Genomic DNA, 23853 nt, shown 5'->3' on the forward strand with positions numbered 1-23853 from the left:
TGAGATACCAAGCCAACCTCTGGCCTCTCCACAGTTTCCGCAACTTAGATCTTGTATAAGTTAGTGGTAATTTTATATATTATTAGGTAATATTTTGTTGGGGGTAATGGGAAGATAATAGTTAACTCTTTTTTGTTAAATACTCAATAATTTTTGGATTTGTAATGTTCAGGTTTGATCTGTGGTTGAGCCACAATTTTCATGTTGGTGTTGTAAGTATTTTTCAGGAACACTTCAAGCAACATTGATTCTGTTTACTACAGGGTGTTTCACTTACTCTTGGCCCCTGATTTTTGCTTATAAGAATCAAACTAATGGTCATAATGTAATTAAATTTGTTACGGACAAACCTTGGTGTCTGAGAAGCATGTTGACGTCATTGGAGATGGTGCGACAGTCTCTCTAGTTCTTGCTTGGGCATGTGTGTGTGTGCGATTCTGTTGTTAAATGCCAATCATATGGATGTGTGCTTTCAGTCTGAGTTCTTGGCCAGTTGGATGTCGAGGAACTGCGTAGTGACTATTTTCAGCAGGATGGCGCCACTTGCAACACTTCCAATGCCAGCATGCAAGAAATTGTGTTCTTCTTGTTGTCATTTCCAAAGCACTCTTTGGCCTGATCTTACTCCTATGGGGCATGCTGAAAGGCAAGGTCTATTGCAACAAGCCACGGACTTCTCATGGAACTGCAAGACAGCATTCGGTGGAAAATTGACACTATGACTCCTGGTGTGTTGTTGGGTACCTTCTGTAGCATGGAGAGGTGTTCATTGGTGCTAATGGTGACCACCATACACCAAGATATGTCCGTAGCAAATTTCATTATGACCAATAGTTTGATTTTTATAAGGGAAAATCATGGGCTGAAAGCACATTTGTACAGCTGTCTTGTGGTTCTAAAAATATCTGAGAAGGGCCATTGTAATGAGTATAAGTTCAATAACAAATCTGAAATAGTATATTCATACATTTGTCATTATTGGACAGTGTGTAGTCACATTAAAATAATCACACACTATTACCACTTAAAATTTTGTGTGAAACTATTATAGAAATTTTAAAACATTATAATCTTTAAATTATATATCTCTATATTATAATGTGTGACAAATTTCACTGTGTTAGATTAATAGTACTGATATGAAGAAGTTACACCTTTCCAGACTATCACCTATGCTACCTCATTTGAAGTAATAATTGATGCAATTCCAACCATAATGGATGGCCTTCAGATGATCTGGATGCTTTCCCGTTATTATTGCAAGGATGAACAGATGATACCTCTCTTAGAGCGAGTATGTTGGGTTATCTGTGATAAGATAGAAACACACCTGGATGTAAAAACTGTCTTCAAGTAAGTATACATACTTTCTAGAAACTTTCGTGTGAATGCATAAGTTTGTCATTGCTTTGTATAAAGTTCTTGACGATTGCTTCTTCATTGGCACATTAACAATTTGTACTCTGCTTCTGTAAACCTAAGACACACGTTGTTGTGCATCATTGCACCAGAAGTTTGTGGACTTGGATACCAGGTGGCAGTGTATACAGGGTGTTTCCGGGCTGATGACACAAACTTTCAGGGATAATGGAGAAGGGCACATGTATCAATTTGAGATAAGGAACCCTGGTCTGAAACGACTTAGTCGAAAGTTATAAGTGAAAATCGGTGTATGAAGATGTAATACTTTTATTACCTGCACAAGTTTCACAAGCTGTTCCGTGGCCAGCTCGGTCACTTCATCTGACCCACTTGATGTCTTCTTCTGGGGTCATGTGAAAAGTCTTGTGTACGAGACACCTGTCGAGGATCTCCTGGCAAGAATTCTCGCTGCTTGTGATGGGGTTGTTCCAACGGGTATGCCAGAACTTTGTGCGACGATGTCATGCCTGCAGCGAAGTTGGGGGACTCCACTTTGAACAACTGTTGTGAATGTAGCAGCTTGTGAAACTTGTGCAGGTAATAAAAGTATTACATCTTCATACACCGATTTTCGCTTATAACTTTCGACTAAGTCGTTTCCGGACCAGGGTTCCTTATCTCAAATTGATACATGCACCCTTCTCCATCATCCCTGAAAGTTTGTATCATTAGCCCGGAAACACCCTGTACACAGGGCGTCTACCAGCCAAGATAGTCAAGAAAATGTCAAGAAATCGAGTACGTCAATAAAAAGTCAAGAAATTATACTTGAGGTCAAGAATTTTTGCTACCACAATGACTGACTGATTTAGTTTATTTTACTTCACTTTTTTGCCCCTTTGGATAATCATGAAGATGAGGATGAATGGTGGTAAGATAAGATGGGTGAAGGGACAGTTACAAGTATTAGCGATGACAACATGAGCACCACATAAGATTACACTGGTTGAGAGTCCAGACGTCAGAACCTCACTAGTCTGCCAAATTCAGTCCAGGATGCATTAAGAGATAAAGCAAGTCTAATTCTTTTGTTAAATACAGCTTCAGGTTTAATTTTAACTGGCCTTTTGGTAGTGGATTTTAATTAAATAAATATTTATTTTCTTAATTTCCAACTTTACCTAAGTAGTGGTCAAATAATTAAAGGTTATGAAAAATGAAAAAAAAAAGGTCAAAATTTTGGATTTGTTATTTTGGTGAACACACTGATATATAATCATGTTTGGATTGATTTAAGTGATTACCTAAAATTATAAAAAGGTGTGCCAATATTGAGACTACTTGCACCTTATACTATTGAGCAGTGATGTGCGGTGATGTCGACACTTGTGATATCAATCAGTGATGTGCACAAGGGCGGTTGATGGTGGTCACCCCTCTCTCCCCCCTTTAGGGCCCAGTATTCCTAAAAAAAGAACGTCAAAGGTGGAAAAGATTGCAAATTGAAGAATGACTACTAAAAAAAGTACACATACCCCCCCTCCTTTTGAAAATCAAAAAAGATTTGATTTGACTACTAAGCCAGAAACCTGGGTTCGAATCTCGGTCTGGCTATGGGTGTTCTTTGTGTGTGTCCCTTCATCAATTTTATTGTATCATCTTCATGATTAGCCAAAAGTGGAAGGATAGTGAAGTAAAATAAACTAAATGAAACAATCAGCCCATGATTTGATTTGATTTTTGTTACTACCATAAACCACGACCTTTCAACCATTTCAGCGGTGGGCAAGGAGGCACGGGAGGTAGAGACAGATATCTTCCCTTTCCCTTCTGGGGGCTGTTTCTACCTGAAACTGGTGGCGGTGGAAAAGCCAGCTAGAGTAGCCCCTTCCAGTCTTTCTGATCACACCGAGGGATGAGAAGCGCATGAAAATAGAAGGGTTGTATGTAAACTGTGGCTTCAACAAGACAATAAATATTGTGATTTGAAAATAACACTGGTCTGGAAAAAAAAAAAAAATCGAGCCCTGACACCATTCCTGCTGATTCTTATGTAAAATGACCTCCTGAATCTGGATATGACCCCCGTTTTCCCCCATCACCCACCGTTTTCGGCGGGAGGCCCCCCCCACCTATTTTTGTCAGTTTTCGATAATTTGGTGGGATGAAAAGATTTATTTCAGCCTTTACATTTCTTCTGAGGTGCTAGAGCGTTGAAAGGTTCTAAAACATGAACATTTGTAGCAAGGAGTTATATTTGGGGGGATTTGCACCCTTAAATTGTAAAAGAAATCATTAAAAATGATCGATTTTTCCAGTTTTTACGCAATTTTTTCACTTATTTTCTACATATTCTAGCTTCCAGCCCCCTCATCCTCCCCCAATCCACCACAATCCACCTACTCACAATCAACTCGCACCTACCCACAAATGCAACCGCCCAAGATGCAAAACCTGCCCCATATTTGTCACTTCCCGCACCCTCCAGATCCACACTGCCACCGGCAAATTCACCCTCTACCCCAAAGGAACCTGCAACAGCTCTAACCTAATTTATATCCTCACGTGCAACATCTGTGGGAGCTTCTACCTGGGGGAAACATCCACAGCCCTGAACCTCCGCATCAACAACCACCACTCCTCTACCCAAAACCTGGACTTTGCTGTTGCCATTCACACCAATCACCACAATATTCCTTTTAATGACTGCTTCCAGGTAGCGATCGTCCACTCCTTGCCCCAATCCACCAACACCTCAATATGTAGAATATGGGAGAGGGCCTACATATCGACCATGAATGCAACCACACCTCCAGGCCTAAAGAAGGCAACCCAGTAACGCCTCTCATCCCCTATCCTCACCCTACCACCATCTTTTCCCAACCAACCTACCCCCCCCCCACCACTCACAGTTTTCGACAAGCCAGGCGAAAGAACCATCTATATATATATATATATTTTTTTTTTCTGATACTGTCAACACTATTTTTTTCCTTCGGGACCTGGCAACACTGCAGGTCATGCTTACTCTTCCCTCTAGTCACTTAGTTCTACAACATCTCTCTACTCCTGAAGATGTGACATACCATCACGAAAATTTGAATTTTTTCTTTGTCCAGTGAGTGTTTCCTCTCTCCTCTTCCACTTTTTATTTAGCCCTTGTGGCCCTCCTCCTTTTATCCTAAATTTATATATATATATATATATATATATATCTTCCTGTTTTGTACCTTATTTCATTTGTATTTGGTACATAGTCTACACAAGGTTGAAACGTAACGTTTAGTTTATGTTTTAAAATAAAATAAATTCTGCCCTGGTCAGCATATTGAGTTTTTGGTTAAAAATTTAATATTTTTGTTGCAGGCAACCTCTTAAGGATGCGAGGCAAAAAGCTATGTTAGGAGCTAAAATGCTGCGTGAGTGGAAAAGCACTTACTTTAAAGTCCGTGAAAAAATAGAACTTTCAGGAAAGGGAAATCGGTGGGAGTTTGACCGAAGAAGACTTTTCGATCGCAGTAACTACATGGCTATTATCTGTGATGACCTAGCTGAAATAGCTAAGGTAAGGTCTAGCTGTTTCATTACTGTAAATATTTCAGGACTATAAGGTTAAATGAGCGTATTATAATTGCTAAAGTATGTTCTTCTTGTTTTACATTGATTTATCAATGTACTCCCGGTTGTTAATGGAGTTTCTAGATTTTCCACACTAACAGATGTTACCATATATACACTATCACAGTTAATATTTTGGATGAACCAATATGTAAATTTTAACGATACAGAGTAGGCAACATAGAAACTGACATATACAGGGTGTCTCAAAAGTAATAGCGCAAAATGACACAGGTGAAAGTACACGACAATAGAAGCAAAAAAGTCTCAGTAAACATAGGTCTGCAAATGAGCCGTTTTTGAGATAATCGTAAATGTGTGATTACAAGCTGCCACTGACTTCATTGTTTGTAAACGTCATCCTAGTTGGTAAAATGTACTCTTCGTTGCTGTAAGGTTCAATTTGCACTACGCAGTACAGCACAACTGACATGTCTCCCACAGTATGATTAGACTGTGTACTGATTGTATCCATACAATGTCACCTCTCGGATTTTGTTTTGTAAACAAAGAGCAAACCTTGGAACGTGCAAGGAGTAAAGCACTCGGTGTTTGCAAAATGCAATTAGTGACGGCTTCTAACCACACATTCACAATTATCGCGAAAACGGCTTGTTTGCAGACCCATGTTTACTGAGACTTTTTTGCTTCTATTATCGTGTACTTTCACCTATGTCAGTTTGCACTATTACTTATGAGACACCCTGTATATAGGTATATGTTTTTGTTTTGTGTGTGAAAATGAACATTTGAAAATGATTGTTGGTGTGAAATATTAATCCAATAGTGTGACTATTTGTTCTATTTTGATTGTGTAGTAAATTTGTTCCATATTTTTATTCAAAAATTCAATATTTGTGTAAATAGCCTGCAACTTAGTGAAGAATTCTACCATTTCTTCTTATTTTTATAATGCATGTAATGGTACAATTCATATACCCTGGTTTTGTAAAGTAATGTAGTTTATTTTTCTAAGATGCAACCTGTCACAATAATTTGTTTACATACATTAATTAAGAAGGTGGACGAATCATTTTTGTTCTTTGTGAAACATTTGCAATTTTATATCAGATCATTACAAATTAAGGATTTATATGCTCTACAAAGTAGCAAAGTAAATATGCACTAAAATATGCAAAATAAAAATGAATATAAATAGCAATTTTGAAAACTATTCTACTTCTATGCGATAAAATACAATGAAGTTATTTATTGAAGTTATGAAAAGAAGTAAATTAGAAATTTCACCTGCTGTTAAGATTCATTACACATCTTCCAGTTTTCATAAACAATGATGATACCAGAAGAGAAAAGACAGATTGTACTGTATATCCATTCACCCAGTCTGACAGTCCATCTCCCTTCCTGTGTGCCTCCTCCCCCCCTCTCCCCCAAGAGACAAGAAATACTTTTCAAAGAATGCCATCTTCCCATTTCTCTACAGGCACATTCATTCTCTACAGGCCTTCATTTACAGGCATCCTGAGATTTCCGCTCCAGATGCTGTACCCTTAGTGAATGAAGGGTGTGAGACTTCGAAATTAATAAAAAAAACACCTATCCAATTGCGCAATGCGGAAACACAAATCTTCATGCACGTAATGTACTTAAAAATTGGTATCTTTTTCAACTAGAGCCACTCTATTTTCTATTCCCACTCTAAGAATACACTGCAAACCAATTTACAATAAGTTATAGCATTCTAATTGTGGTGCATCAATGTTAACAAAAAAATACCTGTAAAATGTGGGAATTTTGTTTGGTGAAAGAGTAGTAATGCTGTTTTGCTAGATATAAGGATGTAGTCATGTTCATTCACACAAATTATTACTGATTTTTTTACAACATAAGTTGTGAAGTTGTTCTGTGATGGTGCCCCTCAGTTGTTCCGTTTCTATACTAATACTTCACTCCTTTGTTTTGAGGTAATTAGGCTGCCATAACAAATTATAAACAAAAAACTTTTCTCAGCAATAAGGATAATTTAAATGATTAGATATAGGATATATGTGTACACTCTTTATGTAAAGGTTCTTTATACATTCTTTACAAACAAACTGTGTGTCTCTGGGCATTAATTTGAGATACGTTAATTACAGAAGTTGAAAAGATATTGAGTTGCTAATGTGTTATCCTTACCACAAAATGGCACTGCAAGTGATAACTCATGGATTTGGCCAGGAAGAAACCCATTTGTCATAGATCTATGGAAGGTACTTGGCATAAAAATTTAGAATTAGCTAATTTATTTTCTACTTCTTTTGAGGAATTTTGTTGATTAATTGATTGAATTAAAATTGTTGGTGCGTCGGCATGTGTGGCCATTTTGCACCCTTCAATATATATGGGGAAATATTCCCTTATCTGATATTCGTACTTAAAATATTAGAACAAGGGGTGTAAAAAGTCCCTTGAGAAAGGTTAAAAGTGCAAGGCTGTACAGGGACCTCCACAAGACAAACACAACACATTAAAAAGTAAGAATACACTAAAAGCTTCCTCACAGACAGTGGAATTGGCCAGCTCTTCTCAAAATGCTAAAAACATTTGATAAAACACTGTTGGAACATTCAACAAGAATGTGCTGAATGCTTAAAACGATCTTACAGACACGACACATTGTAGGGTCCAGCTCTTGCAGCAAGTGACCATGGGTTAGATGTCCAATTCGCAGTCGAGTAAGAACAACTACTTCTAGACGAGAGGGACGGGACGATGAAGGCCATGCACCTATAGTGGGCTTAATAGCGTGAAGCTTTTTCCCCATTACTGCATCCCACTCTGCCTACCAAGTGTCAAGAAGGCAACAACGAAACACATTCTTTCCTACTAGCTGGTCATGGTCAATCACAGCATGCAGTTCTCTCCTGACAACAATTCTTTTTTACACACTATGTCTTGTGAGTGCTACATCCATTCTATGACAACAGCATGAGAAAAAAATAAAACCCTTAACTTTTTCCGACTAGTGGTTACATAGCTTTAAGGGAAACTATAAGAAGAAAGTATGAGAGTTTTAAAAAGTGCATGTGGCCACAAGGCAATAAAGAAATACATAGAAAGAACACACACTCAGGCGTCTTTGAGCTACAAGTATCACACACTCATGCATACACATGACAGAGTACAAACATGAAAATGCATTACGATTTGACACATACACAGATGTACTGTATACCTCAGTTGATTGAGAAGATATGTAATTAAGTAATGTGTTCATCAAAATACTTGTCAGTTTATTCACAACTATTATTTGAAATAATGAGTAATTCCTTTATTTTTGTAGATTATGCAAGAGTTCCGAAATATATTTGGTCCTGAGCTAAAGTCCATCATAAATGACCCTACGCAAATAGAGTCTGTGGTGAAGCGAGTTGGAAGGCTAGCTAATCCTCTGGTGGAAGCTGACTTTAATGTATTTGAAGCAGATTATGCTACACACTGGCAGACTCTGCATAGGACGATAAACAAGGAAATTCGCTTCCTGGAAAATGAGGCCAAGTTTTTCATTGATGAGTCTTTCAAGTCCCTTCGGTAAGAATGTTTTTAAATTATATATTTTTTTGTATTAGATTATTTTTGAATTTTGTGCTTGCTTATAAAGAAATATGTAGACAAACAACTAAACATTCCAGAAATATACATTGTATTATGTAATACAGTAAAACCCAGTTTTTTATTTACTCTGATAAGCTTACTTTTCATTTTTCTGCGTAAAATTTTCTTGCCTTCAATTTCGTCACCCATCTGGTGGCTTCATCAGGCGTGTACTGTCTTGCTGCAGGCGGCGTGGTTCCTTCTTCTTCCGCTTGTGCTCGTGTGGGTGTAGTGTTTCCTTGTTTTACCGTGCATCAGGGCTTTGGCGCTGTACGCGATAGTTCTCACTCTCGTCGTCTGCTTTCGTACGGTGCTTATTCGCATGTGCAGGTCAGCTTCTTATTTGCAAATTATTGAGACCTGTGCTTGGTCTCTTGTCGTGGGGGAGGAGCTGGTTGGGTGTGCATATTCCTGATAGTGGGAAGCCAGGTTTTATTGAAGGCCCCGGGGTTAGTGTCAAGGTCAGCGGGCATGGTTACTATTGCATAGGTTTGTTTTGAAAACCTTTCCAATGTGGATTTTGCTTGCATGACTATTTTGGCAGAGTCTATGTTATGGTTTTTGTCTATGGTGGCAGGAAAGGCCTGTTCTTCTCCTCCCATCATTCTCCTTTAGCCTATCATCAAGTTGGCACTTTGTCATACCTACATACTTGCTTCCGCATGTGCAGGTGATCATGTAGATGCCACTTCTTGCATTGGGGTTGGTGTAATATCGTTTAAAATGGGTTAGGTGGGAGGATATGGAAGGAGGGGGTTGGTCTGCTATCTTGAAACTGTGCCTGGTTAGAACTTTTTGAATTTTCTTAATTAGGTCAAGATGTCAGGGGAGGCCGATCCAATATTTCTTTCATCTTTTCTTTCTGGTGGAATGGCTGGTTCATTTTTCCTTTGGTAGTGTCCAGGAGGTGGAGGAGATCCTGTCGGCTGTACCCATTGCTGATGCCAAGGGAGATGATATGATCAAATTCAGTTTGCAGGTCTTCAGGTTCTGAGGTAAGGTAGATGGCCCTCTGGACGAAGTTAATCCAAATGTTGTTTTTCTGACGTGCAGAGTGACCAGAAAGTTTGTGGATGTATTGCGTTCCGGAATTGTTTTTTTTTGTATACATTGGTCTTGAATTTGTCATTCTTTCTGCTTATGGCGAGATCCAGGTAGATTAGTATGCTGTCCTTTTCTTTCTCTGGTATAAGTTAAATAATCGTACAGCTTCTTGTAATTGCTCCTGATTTTTGGAAAGGAGGATGGAGTCATCAGCCTGTAGCCAATTCCAGAGAGGAGGGTGAGGACAAGACATTGGTTTCTATTGCATTCAAGCCGGACCCTGTGGCTGAGTGGTTAGCACATCACGCTGCGATGCCAAGGGTCCCTGGTTCGAATCCCGCTCGGGCATGGTTGTTTGTGAATGTCCATTCATCAATTTCATCACTCATCCCCATCTTCGCAAATTAGCCAAGAGGCACAAAAGGCGAAGTAAAATAAAATAAAGCAAATCAAATCTATTGCATTCATAACTATGTTGGAGAGGATAGTGGATAGGGGGTTTTCCATGGTCAGGCCTACCTCTTGATAGAAGTATTGGCCTTCGAACTGTAGGGCAGAGGTTTCTAGGCAATCTTCCAGGAGGGATATGATTAGTTCAGTCTCATATGGGCTCTTTGTGTTAGTTAATAGCTACTTCCTGGTTTCACTTATGGCAAGGCTTCTTAGTATGGATGGGTACATTTCCTGGACGTCTATGCTGGCCATTTTTATTCTGTCTGCCCCACATATCCGGTGACCATTTCCTTTATTTCCTGGCTGTTTCGGACACAGTATTTCGGATGGTGGTTGTGTTCACTGATCTTTTGTTGTAAACACTTAGCAAGGTGGTTTACTGGGTGTTTGAAGCAGGCAACTATTATACAGAGGGTGGTTCCAGGTGTGTGGGTTTTTGGGATGCCATAGACGGCAGGGATATCCGGGTCGTGAACTTTTAGCATTTTCCTCTCCTCTGTGAATAGGGGGGATGAGTCGAGAGCTGTTTTTTATGTTCCTGGATTTTACATTTTTCATTAGATTTTACATTTTGCCTATTTTTAAGCTCACTTAAACTGTTCTCAGTATGCTGTTACTAGGGGTGCTGAAAAGTTCGTGGCCTTACCCAGAAGGAATGCAGTGGGAATGATGAAATTTCACAGTTACTCAATGTACTCCTCTTGAAGCTCAATGCACTTTTTGGCACAATACTCCAACTTTTGAAGACCAATTAAGAAAAATCTAGAGTTTAGATGGTGAGAGTTTATACTTGGTGCGTACTGAAAGTCGTGATCAACTTTTTATTTCAGACGTAAATGTTCACGTAGAGCGATGCGCTGTATAAGACAGTTAGAACCATCTATTGTGACAACATACACTTGAAAGTGGGGTGATCGGCGCAGTACGCATGCGCATTAGCGAGTAGCGAGAAATGGCTCCGTTTGACACGTCGTTTCGCCAGCGTGCAGTAATTGAATTTCTGTTGAAGGAAGGTGCATCGGCATCAGATATCCACCGCCGATTGCAGGAAGTGTATGGTGATCAGTGTATGGCTGCCAGTAGCATCAGGCGATGGATAAAACATTTTAGAGGTGGAAACACAGACATCAGTAATCTCCCTTGCACAGGCTGCCCGAGAACTGCCTCGAACAACAGGAACGTGGCTCGCTTCCAGGAAATCATTCAGGGGAACAGGCATGTTTCGGTTAGGGAACTTTCACACATTGTTGGAGTAGGGCACAGTGCTATCTAGGAGATGATTGGTGTACTGGGTTACCGGAAAGTGTGTTGCAGATGGGTGCCAAGGGATTTGAATGCTGCACAAAAACGAAACAGAAAAGATGTTTGCACGGAACTTTTGGCACGGTACCGAGCAGAGGATCGAGGCGAGGGTTTCTTGAAGTCTTTGGTTACTGGAGACGAAACCATTTTCCACCTCACGAGCCTGAGAGTAAACGTCAAAGCCTGGAGTGGCGACATCAAACATCACCAAGAAAGAAGAAACCGAGGACAATGTCATCAGCTGGCAAAGTAATGGGAACTGTCTTCTGGTATTCGGAGGGTGTTCTTCTCGTGGACTTTCTCACTCCTGGGGAAACAATCAATGCATCTCACTACGTGCGCACTTTGAGAAAACTTCGTCGTACTATTTGTGAAAAACGTCCTGGCAGGGATAGTGTTATCCTCCAACACGACAATGCCAAGCCGCACACAGCACAGCTAACGAGGTATGAAGTTGCCAGATTTGGGTGGGAACTCCTTCGACATCCTCCCTTCAGTCCAGATCTGGCTCCTTCTGACTTTCGCTTGTTTTCTTTTCTGAAAGAACACATGCGGGAAAACAGATATGACACCAACAAGGAAGTGGAACTTGCCGTTAGGAGAATACTCAGATGTGCCCGAACGGAGTTCTACAACAGAGGAATTTCCAGAACGTTGGCAAAAATGTGTCGATTTAGATGGTGAATATGTTGAAGACTAATAAAGGTATATACTTTAACAGGCATATATTAGATTCTTTTTTGTACAGTTTACTTCCTTCTTGTAACATGTTGATCACGGCTTTCAGTACGCACGATACATGCACAGATCATAGTGAATTATGGCACCAACATGTTTCCGTGAAATTCGCTGATGTATGGAGGTCTGCAAGAATTGGGGCATAAATATGTTGATGATTTGGAATGGTAACTGTTTTTGGTCTTTCTACGTAGGAGATGTCATCTGTTGAGGATTCACCATATTTAAACTGTGCCATCCACTTGTTCACAACTGCATATGAAGGAACAGAGTCCTGCAGGTTGTTCACCATTTCCCCATTGATCTCCTTTGAAGACTTGACCTGGAGGAACCAAAACTTCATCGCAGCCCTGGTTTCTGTGTTGTTAAATCTCACCTGCTGGCAGGCATGCTCACTTCATAATAAAACAGGAAAGGCTTCGATGAATGCTCTGACTTTTGGTGCTTGAACATAAAGGGTTTCCCAACAAAAGCAACGAATTTAATATGCTTAATAGAATACTTTTTTAAAAAAAGAATGCCAAATATTTTTTCATCATTACAATGGGTAAATATTCCGTTTTAAGAATGCTAAGTTTGATTTACGCAACATGTCTTGTGGTTGGGTTCTTACAAGTTCCTTTATCAGTGATTGTTGCAGCTTGGTTGACATGGAATGTTACACAAAGGAACAACGAGTTTTGATAGTGAAAACTCATTACAATAATGGCGAGTGTTATGCAGAGACTGTTAGGAAGCTTCGTCCAATCCTTGGACGTGGAAGTGCACAGTCAGAGTACACTTCGCAAGTTGATCAAGAAATTTGAGGAAACAGGTTCGACAGCAGACATTAAAATACAGTGCTCTCGATCTAGCCGAGGGACATATGCGAGGTGTCATCTTTCATTCTTAAATGGAACATTTACCCATTGTAATGATGTAAAAATATTTGCCATTTTGTAAATATACAATATTTTCTTAAGTATAATAAATCAGTCACTTTTATTGGGACACCCTATACAAGAATATGAACTTTCAGGACATAATGTGACCTTCCTTCAAATTGTTTTGGAACGTGGTCAGTCCACGAACTTTTCAGCACCTATGCAGTGTTACATAGTGCATGATGTCTAGTACACAATGCTTTGTTCTTTGGCCCATGTCTATGTTTCATTTGAACAACCCTTACATGTAAATATATTATTTTATCAAATGTAATGGATGCATAGAACGTCTTTACTTTCATACATTTACTTCAAATCAAGAACTGTTAAAATAGATCTAGTAGTTCTTTGAAGAGATTCAACATGGCATTGTATTTCAAAATGTCAGCAGGTCAAGTTGAATATCTCTTCATCAGGCAAATATGTGACTGGTTTAGATTCTATGTGAAAAATGTGATGCTTTAATCCAGTGTGTAATTATTATTTTTCCATAACATATTTTACTAACTTTTTTTGTTGTGTACATTGTCTTAAAAAAAAAATCAAATTTGTGCTATAGATCATCTGAGGAAGCACTGGAAATGATGATTAAGTTAAGAAACATTGAAACCAGAGAATGCATACAAAAGCAATTGATGGAGAAATATGATCTCATTGTACATCAGTACATCAAGGAAGTGGAACATGTTAATATGTTGTTCAGAGTAAGTTGATTTCTTCTTTATTGAATTATATCTTCTTTATTCTTTGTGATATAAAGCAGAACCCATTAAAAACAACAACAGATTATGTACTTATTAGATGTTTAATTACTCAATATTATCACAAGTGATTATTACCTATTTAGTAGGGCTGGAACAGATAAATGAATACACTATCGGTATCCAATATTGGTATATTGGTGTACAAGTAAAATTACTGATAATTTTACTGATCCAATGTATGTGTAAGCATCCTCCTCCATAGCCAAGCTGGTTAAGGTGTTCACTCGTCTTGAGATCATTTGCCGCGGGACGGCGTAGGTTCGAATCCGGCTCTGGTCGGAATTTATTCGGCCTACGTATAGGGCCGGTGGCAACCCACCATCGTGAGGAAATTGGGGAGCTTCGAATGAGTAAGCGTAATCCGGTGCCAGAAACCTACTATAATGGCTGGGGATACGTCGGGCTGACCCCCCGACTATTCCAATACTGGTTGCAGATCTCCACGCTTAGAGGTGACGAAGGAAAGCGTGGAAGGGAGACCGGCAGTCGGTAGGTAAGCCAAGGCCCTTCAGGGCTGTTGCGCAAAGGATTATTATGATTATTATTATTAATGTATGTGTAAGCAGCCTGCAATTTAGTGCAAAATTCCACAATTTTGTTATTATTCTTATGTTTATAAACATAATTCATGTGCCCTAATTTTCTAAAGGAAATGTCTAAATACACAGTTTCTTTTCCTAAACAAAACCCATTAATTTAGAAGGTTAATCGACCATTCATGTTCGTCAAGAAACATTTACAATTTTATATCGAATTGTGGACTACCAGTTATCAGTATTGGAAGATTTTATATTAGTATTTATTGGTGCCAGCAAAAAATGTCATAACAGTCCGTCCCTAACATTTAATATTATAAACAGCACATTCCTTCTTCTTACAAGTAGCGACTTACATGAACTTCTCATTTAAATCATCATACACAATGGGGTTGAAAGAACAAACGCCATGGCGAAGTAGTAGCGTCATCACTTTGTAATCAACGGGTCCCAGGTTTGATAATCGGTGGAGGCACATAGCAGTTCAGATCCCACTTTAAACTGTAGGTCCAGTCCCGATTAGCCTTACTGTGCATAAAGTGGACTTAAAACACCAACTCAATCAAAATCAATCAAGAAACTATTGTAAAAACAATGAATGTGCATACTGACTGCACACTGGCCAGTGAAACATGTGACAAGTATAAACAAATTAACTAACTAACTAACTCTCTAGCCTTCTTAAACCCGAAGGTTCATGGCTGCAGCAACACAGGCCTTCCATCTTTCCCTATCTTGAGCAAGATCTATATACTCTTTTCCATCCCTACCGATTTCCCTTAGGTCCATCTCAACGTTGTCCCTCCATCTTCGTCTTGGCCTTCCTACAGGTCTCTTACCATCAGGTTTCCCAACAAGAATCCTGTAAACTCCTCTTTCCTCTCCCATTCGTGCCACATGGCCTGCCCACCTAAGTCTTCTTGATTTAATTATTCTAATAATATCTGGACATGAATACAAATTATGTAGTTCTAAATTATGTAACCTTCTCCACTCACCTGTCTCCTCATCCCTTTTAGGTCCAAAGATTTTCCTAAGGATCTTATTTTCAAATACTCTCAATTTATGTTCCTCTTTCAATGTAAGGGACCAAGTTTCACATCCATATAATACTATAGGCAAAATTACTGTTTTGTATATTTTAACTTTTAGTTTCTTAGATATAAAATGAGAAGACAAAAGTTTATGAAGAGAGAAGTAACATGCATTTCCTGAATAAATCCTACTTTTTATTTCCTCTTTAATATAATTTTCATTTGTTAATATTACTCCTAAGTATTTGAATTTGGAAACTGGTTCAAACGAGTTGTTATCAATAATTAGATTTTGATTATTACCTAACACTTGGTTTCGGCCTGTAAGCATTTGGGATATGGGTTTGTGTGCTACTCGGATGTTGAAGGGTTTGAGGGCCTTGGCACCCAAGAAACAGAGATAACCCGACCCAAAATCCTAAACCCAAATGGATCGCCTTTCCATACCACCCCACCACATCTGGCAAATTTGCCAAGGCCCTCAAACCCTTCAACATCCGAGTAGCACACAAACCCATATCACAAATCGGAAGGGCACTACCCAACTTCAAGAGATACTACCTACCCAAACTCGCATCCCCCGGTGTCTACAAGACCACATGCCAATGCCACAACACCTACATTGGCAGAACCATCCGCACCGTCCAAGAACGGATTAACGAACATGTAAAACATGCCAAAAACGACACACCAAAATCAGGCCTCTCCCAACACCTCCACTCCACTAACCACACCATCTCCTCTATATCCATACTTCACCCAACTGGCTCTGTCATAGAAAACACCATCAAAGAAACCCATGCCATCATCCAGCAGAAACCAGTACTGAACCTGGACAATGGACAGACACACCCAACTTGGCACCCTGTCCTCAGAAAGATCCCCGACCTGAAAAAGAAAAGATGCGGTGCACATACTCGACCCCCCTCCAGCCACACGGGGAACAGGAACGGCACATTGCCGAGCGGCCCAGCCCCCCAGCCCCCCAACCCCCAACTGGCAATGCCACCTGACAACAGGAAGCAGACAACGCAAACCAAGATGCACGTGCCAGTGCTGCCGAACGGGAGAAATCGCAACTACCGCCGCCCGGGAACAAACAATGCAGTGACACGGTACCATCTCCGCTTCAAACGCCGTACCCTTTTGTGAATGAAGACAGTGGATCTTCGAAATTAATAGGATTGAACTATTAAATTGTGCAACGCGGAAGTGTGAAATCTTCTAAATTTCACGTAAGTAAAGCATATTCTAAGGCAAAATTAAAGAGCAATGGAGATAATGCATCTCCTTGTTTTAACCCATCATGAATTGTAAATTTGTCAGACATATTAATACCCACACAAATTTTACTTTCTGTTTCACTGGTGCGTATTTTTATCATACTAACAAGCTTCTTAAGTATTCCAAACTCTACTAATATATTATATAATTTATCTCTTTTGACCGAATCATATGCTTTTTTTAAATCAATGAATAGCTGATGGACATTTTGATTATATTCCCACTTTTTTTCAAGTGTCTGTCTGATGTGAAAAATTTGATCTGTAGTTGATCTGTTACGTTTAAATCCACATTGATAATCACCTATAATTTCATAAGCATATGGTGTTAGTCTTGTTAAAAGAATGTTAGACAATATTTTGTATGTTGTTGAGAGTAGAGAAATTCCACGGTAATTATTGCAGTTCATTTTATCACCTTTTTTTAAACACAGGATCAATTATGGATTCTTTCCACTATTGAGGGATTTCTTCTTTATTCCATATTAAACAAATTAATTTATGAATTTGACATATTAATGAATTTCCACCATATTTAATTAACTCAGCTGGTATTAAATCAATGCCAGGTACTTTGTTATTCTTTAGCCTTTTAATAACATCTTTAACTTCAGTCAAGTTAGGTTCTGGAACTAAAGGTTCTGCTGTGTGTACTTCATTTACTTCTGATTTATCTCCTACATGGACATTTAAAAGGTCATTAAAGTAGTTCTTCCATCTATTTAGAATATCGCTTGGGTCAGCTAGAAAATCATCATCTTTATCTTTTATCAAGTTTACTTTAGGTTGCCACCCCTTTTTAAACTCATTTACACCTTTATATAAATCTCTGATATTTTTATTTTTGCTATTTGTTTCAATTTCGTTAATTTTGCTTTTCAAGTAATCTCTTTTTTTTACTTCTAAACGTATGGTTAACTTCTCGCTTATTCTAGTATAATTGTTTAGATTTGTATCATCAGAGTTATTTAACCACCTAAGTCTAGCCTGATTTCTTATTTCTATTAGATTATGACATTCATTATCAAACCATGGCTTACTTTTTCTCGGTTTATGGTATCCTATACTTTCTTTAGCTGCTGATTCTATTGCATTACGTATGTGCTCCCAATTCTTATTTACGTCTGTTTCATTTATATTTTCATCATCATTTAAATCCTGCAAAACATCAAATCTATTTGACAGTTTAATTTGGTAATCTTTCTTAATTCTTTCATCAGTAAACTTTCCTGTATCAAATTTTATAACTTTTAGATTTTGTTGCTTATGATTTATCACTGAGAGTCTTTCTCTTAATTTAGCAATTACTAAATAATGGTCACTGACACAGTCATCACCTCTATGTGTATGAACGTCAATGATACTAATATGCCTTCTCTTATCAATGAGAATATGATCTATCTGATTATGAGTTTTACCATCTGGAGAAGACCAGGTATATTTATGGATATCTTTTTGTTTAAAAGTGGAACTTTTCACAATTAAATTCTTTGAGGTTGCTAAAGTAATCAATGTTATACCATTATCATTACTTTATTCATGAAGACTTTCTTTACCAATCGTGGGTTTAAATGTCTCTTCTTTGCCAATCTGTGCATTACAGTCACCTAACATAATTTTCATATCATACTGAGAAAATTTATCAAAGACCTGTTCTAACTCTGTATAAAAATCATCTTTAGTATTATCATCTTTATCTTCCGTTGGTGCATGTATGTTTATTAAAATAATTTTACACCACCTACCCTGTAAAACTGCATATGATATCCTATCATTAATAAATTCTACTGTTTTAAGAGCCGAGATAATTCTATTATTTATGAAAAAGCCTGTTCCAAAATTATGATTTTCAGTACCACCATAGAAAAAAGTATAATTTTTAGTTTTACAATTTCCTTCTCCTGGCCACCTAACTTCCTGGACAGCTACTACATCTAATTTATACTTAACTATCTCATTAACTGTACACTGAAATTCCCCAGGCCGGTAAAGGCTCAGAACATTCCAGGTGCCTAATTTAATATCCTTATTCCTAATGTAGATCTTATCCTTAGTCCAGGGACCTCCCAAAGTAGTCCCCACCCAGAGATCCGAACGGGGGACTATTTTACCTCCGGAATATTTTACCTTGGGATCATCCATGGCCTTATATTGCTGTTTCTTGACATGTCTTTTTACAGTGCAGAGTTGTCAGCTCTACGCCTAACCCCCAATATGAATGGAGGAACTACTACACAAGACAAACACAAACATATTAGACAGCACAATTACTACACAAGACGAACACAAACACATTAAACAGCACAACTACTACACAAGACACACACAAACACATCACAACTATAACACAATATAAACACAAACACACCACAACTACTACACAACATAAACACAAACAAACTACACACCACAACTACTACACAAGACAAACAGAAACAAATTAGACAGCACAACTACTACGCAAGACAAAACAAACATACTAGACAGCACAACTACAACACAAGACACATACATACACACCACCGATACTACACAAGACAAACAGAAACACATTAGACAGCATAACTACTACACAAGATAAACACAAACACACTAGACAGCACAACTACTACACAAGACAATCTCAACCACACTAGACAGCACAACTACTACACAAGACAATCCCAACCACACTAGACAGCACAACTACTACACAAGACAAACCCACATACAAGTACACCACAACTACTACACAAGACACACACAAACACACTAGACACCACAACTACTTCACAAGACAAACCCAAACACACTACACAGCACAACTACTGCAAAGCGCGTAGAAGACATCAAAAAGAACAACTCTCCTTATACAAACAAATTATATCTCTCAATGTAATTTGCAAGTGCAGTGCTGCATCTTTGCATATTTTCCTACTGAGGTGGCCCTTTCAGTTTGCCAAATTTCAAATGAATCAGAATATGTGAGGTTGAAAGTGCCTTTTCATTGGTTGATTTCACATGGATCAACGCAGCTGTATCTTGCAAATCTGCACAGCATAGCTCAGTAATTCACCAATATTATAAATGTGTTAAATGTGATGATTGTTGAAATGATAATTATAGAGTTTTTACTTATTTATCTTTTTATAGAAACTGAGGAGAAAACCACCATTGCTGAGAAATCATCCACCAGTAGCAGGTGCTATTTATTGGGAGAAATCTCTGTTCCATAAAATCAAACAGCACAATTACTACACAAGACGAACACAAACACATTAGACAGCACAACTACTACACAAGAGACACACAAACACATCACAACTATAACACAATATAAACACAAACACACCACAACTACTACACAATATAAACACAAACAAACTACACACCACAACTACTACACAAGACAAACAGAAACAAATTAGACAGCACAACTACTACGCAAGACAAAACAAACATACTAGACAGCACAACTACAACACAAGACACATACATACACACCACCGATACTACACAAGACAAACAGAAACACATTAGACAGCATAACTACTACACAAGATAAACACAAACACACTAGACAGCACAACTACTACACAAGACAATCCCAACCACACTAGACAGCACAACTACAACACAAGACACATACATACACACCACCGATACTACACAAGACAAACAGAAACACATTAGACAGCATAACTACTACACAAGATAAACACAAACACACTAGACAGCACAACTACTACACAAGACAATCTCAACCACACTAGACAGCACAACTACTACACAAGACAATCCCAACCACACTAGACAGCACAACTACTACACAAGACAAACCCACATACAAGTACACCACAACTACTGCACAAGACACACAGAAACACACTAGACACCACAACTACTTCACAAGACAAACCCAAACACACTACACAGCACAACTACTGCAAAGCGCGTAGAAGACATCAAAAAGAACAACTCTCCTTATACAAACAAATTATATCTCTCAATGTAATTTGCAAGTGCAGTGCTGCATCTTTGCATATTTTCCTACTGAGGTGGCTCTTTCAGTTTGCCAAATTTCAAATGAATCAGAATATGTGAGGTTGAAAATGCCTTTTCATTGGTTGATTTCACATGGATCAACGCAGCTGTATCTTGCAAATCTGCACAGCATAGCTCAGTAATTCACCAATATTATAAATGTGTTAAATGTGATGATTGTTGAAATGATAGTTATAGAGGTTTTACTTATTTATCTTTTTATAGAAACTGAGGAGAAAACCACCATTGCTGAGAAATCATCCACCAGTAGCAGGTGCTATTTATTGGGAGAAATCTCTGTTCCATAAAATCAAACAACCAATCCTTGCATTCCAGCAAGTGAAAGAAATATGTGAATCACCTTTAAAGGAAGAGGTAATTGAACATACTTTATTTCCTGTATGTTTTATGTGAAATATGTATTTAAATTTTCCATATCAGTTTACCATTCCATTAACTTCGGTTGATCAGGGAGTTATCTCCTTTGTCCTGAACTATCACACCCTCTGGTTATGAATACACACAGACAGGGATAATTATTTCCTACCCATTGGATATGTAATCTATGTACTATACTTAGAGTTCAGTTCAGTTAATTTTAGAACTCCATAGCTATTTATATATATAAAAACACATTATATCGTTAAGCAATTTATGTCTGATGTGTACCATGTCTATTCTCTTTTGGATTCCACTTATTCAGTATTTTCTCAAAGTCCCAGATATCAGACTTCGAGAGTGTATTTCACAATAACTTTTCTATTGAATACCAAAACCATACTTTTTGGATGTAAGATAGGTTGCTTCATGCTTTAATTCTGATCAAGAGCTTGCTGAGAGATATAGTTCTTTGGTGTTTTTTTTTTTTTTTCATATATATGTATATAAATTGTTGTGATGGTTGCTGATTGACTTGCAAGAGGTTTGGTCCAAGTTTTAAGAATTGGTAAAACATTTGACAAAATAATTATTTATAATGGAATTAGTTGTCCTTTATGAGACTAAAAGTATTATCATTGTGCATGCAAAAAACAAAATTCTTCAGGTGTTAGAGAGAAAAGCATGAAATTGATGTGGCTAGAAAAACTATTGCAAGATTGAAAATGGTGTGAGGAGTTAGAATAGAAGAGAACCATATGTTTGAAAAAAAAAAATCAGTCTGGTGGATAATACGAATAACCATTTTGAAGATGTAGTCATATTAAATGCAGCTACATGACCTTCAGATGAATGTGAACATGTGTTTTGTGGTGACATGTCCAATCCCTTGATTATTTAAAAAGGTTAATTTTAAACATGTGCACATCACTAAAGATTTTTGTGTCTATTTGTAGTCACGGACACTTTTGGGTTGTAACAATTCCATTGCAAGTCAAAAAGATCATTACAACCCAGAAGTGTACATGACTGTACAAAGAAAATTCAAAATAAATTCCCACTTCATGTAAGGGAAATGTGAACTCAATCAAAATTGTACCAATATATACAGTTGAATATGAACATGGGTTCATTATATAATAAATCAGAGGATTTACTAAGTCTGTCTATGTATTCTATATGATAGATGTCCTTATGTGTTGCATATTTTTGTGATTGTAGGCATTCAACTTATATTTATCCGTTGGAAAACAAATGAGAGAATACGAAGAAGCAAGGTTTGAGAATTGGAAAACCAGATCAGAGCCAGTTGTTGAAGCTATAATGAAGAAGAGTATCTTAAAAATTAAATTTGAATTGATTGAAGGTAAGGGAAAGACTTCAATCTTTGTATTGTTCAGTGCTCAAGTGAAAATTCCTAGGTTGGAAATGATTGGTCAAACCTTGTGGATGGGTGGGAGGGGATACCTCTATGGTTCAACATATCATCTCAGCTATGGGTGCTTTACATTAAACATCCAGCTGGGGTATGCTTTACTCAATTATTCTATGTGTGTGATGGCATCCCAACATATCCCCCAAATTTTAGCCCTGCTTTTATTGAAAATTTATTTAGTTCTTCTAATTTGGGGAGTGTGCAAAGATAATTCTAATAATTCTATGTGTATTTGAAATACAAGTACACGTAAGGTATAGTTCCCTCTGCATATAGCAGTGTGATGAAGGCACATTTAAGGGATGTGGGGGTAGGGCCCCATACATTCTCGATCTCGGCCATTTAGAGGTGATCTGATCAGCACCATGCTCTGGCCACATTGATACTCCAGGGTTGCCCCCAGGTACCCGTTGATTTGAAGCTGGGTGAGCCCCAGAGCTACTTTATGCAGGGACAAGGACAGAAAAATTCCGACCTTAGATCACCCACTGTAGGAATCAAACCTGGATCTCCCGCATGGCAGTTAGATGCCCTACGACTAGATCACAACGTCTCAATACAAGTACAGAGGAACCCCAATTTTATGTTTCTGGGTTTTACAGTTTCCTACATTATGCATCGAATCTCCCTGGTTGCAATACAGTAAAAAGTTATAAAATTATTTTCTCATATTTACCATCACAATTTCTTGAATATTCACATAAGTACTGAAGATGATTTTATAAGAACATAAGAAAGTTTCGAAGTTTTTAAATAAACCACTTATAGGATAAGTACAAAACTTCTTAACACTTTTTTTAGGTATTTTATATTTTCACACATTTTAAGTTTTTTCTCCTTTGTCCCCTGAAAAGCATAAAACCATTGTTCCACTGCATGTTGTATGAAGAAAAATATGATAGGGAACTTCTGTCAAAGAACTTTTGATATGAGAGAATTTGATACAGTATATTGATAATATAATTAAAATTATGTGATTTGAATCTTAGGCCAGCAAGTTATGGTACCAAGTTGTTTTCTTATTAACATGTAATCTTAATTGAACAGTATATATTGTGTGTCTTTTTCACTTACTGCATAATCTGTCACTATATTTCAAGATAGCATCTCTTCCCTTGTCTTCATATGAACAAATTTATTGTTGTCAGTGATGGGGATTGAACCTATAACAGCCTTACGATTTTATGCAAATCTCCTTGGAGTCTAGCTGGCTTGGTGGCCGAGCATGTTAAGCACTTTGATCTTATAATCAAGTTCCTGGGTTTGAGTCACCATCGGTGTTCTTTTTGAGTGTCGTTTCATCAATTTCATCTAATCATCACTCATCCTGATTGTCGCAATTAGCTAAAAGTAAGAAAAGTGA

General features: G+C 37.9%; 1 protein-coding gene across 2 annotated transcripts in view; it reads left to right on the plus strand.

The window, feature by feature from the left end:
* Dhc98D (Dynein heavy chain at 89D) overlaps nt 1-23853 on the plus strand; it is a 519777-nt gene that overhangs the window by 47317 nt on the left and 448607 nt on the right. The window contains exons 9-14 of one of the 2 annotated variants that reach the window (XM_083131330.1): nt 1163-1353; nt 4729-4927; nt 8267-8514; nt 13597-13741; nt 20903-21052; nt 22277-22421. In XM_083131330.1, coding sequence (XP_082987456.1) covers nt 1163-1353; nt 4729-4927; nt 8267-8514; nt 13597-13741; nt 20903-21052; nt 22277-22421 — 1078 coding nt within the window. Of the gene's footprint in view, nt 1-1162; nt 1354-4728; nt 4928-8266; nt 8515-13596; nt 13742-20902; nt 21053-22276; nt 22422-23853 lie in introns of those variants that run through there. The other variant, XM_083131320.1, reaches the window with a different exon arrangement.

This window comes from Lepisma saccharinum, chromosome 1 (assembly GCF_977018435.1).
Source record: "Lepisma saccharinum chromosome 1, izLepSacc3.1, whole genome shotgun sequence".
Classification (NCBI taxonomy): domain Eukaryota; kingdom Metazoa; phylum Arthropoda; class Insecta; order Zygentoma; family Lepismatidae; genus Lepisma; species Lepisma saccharinum.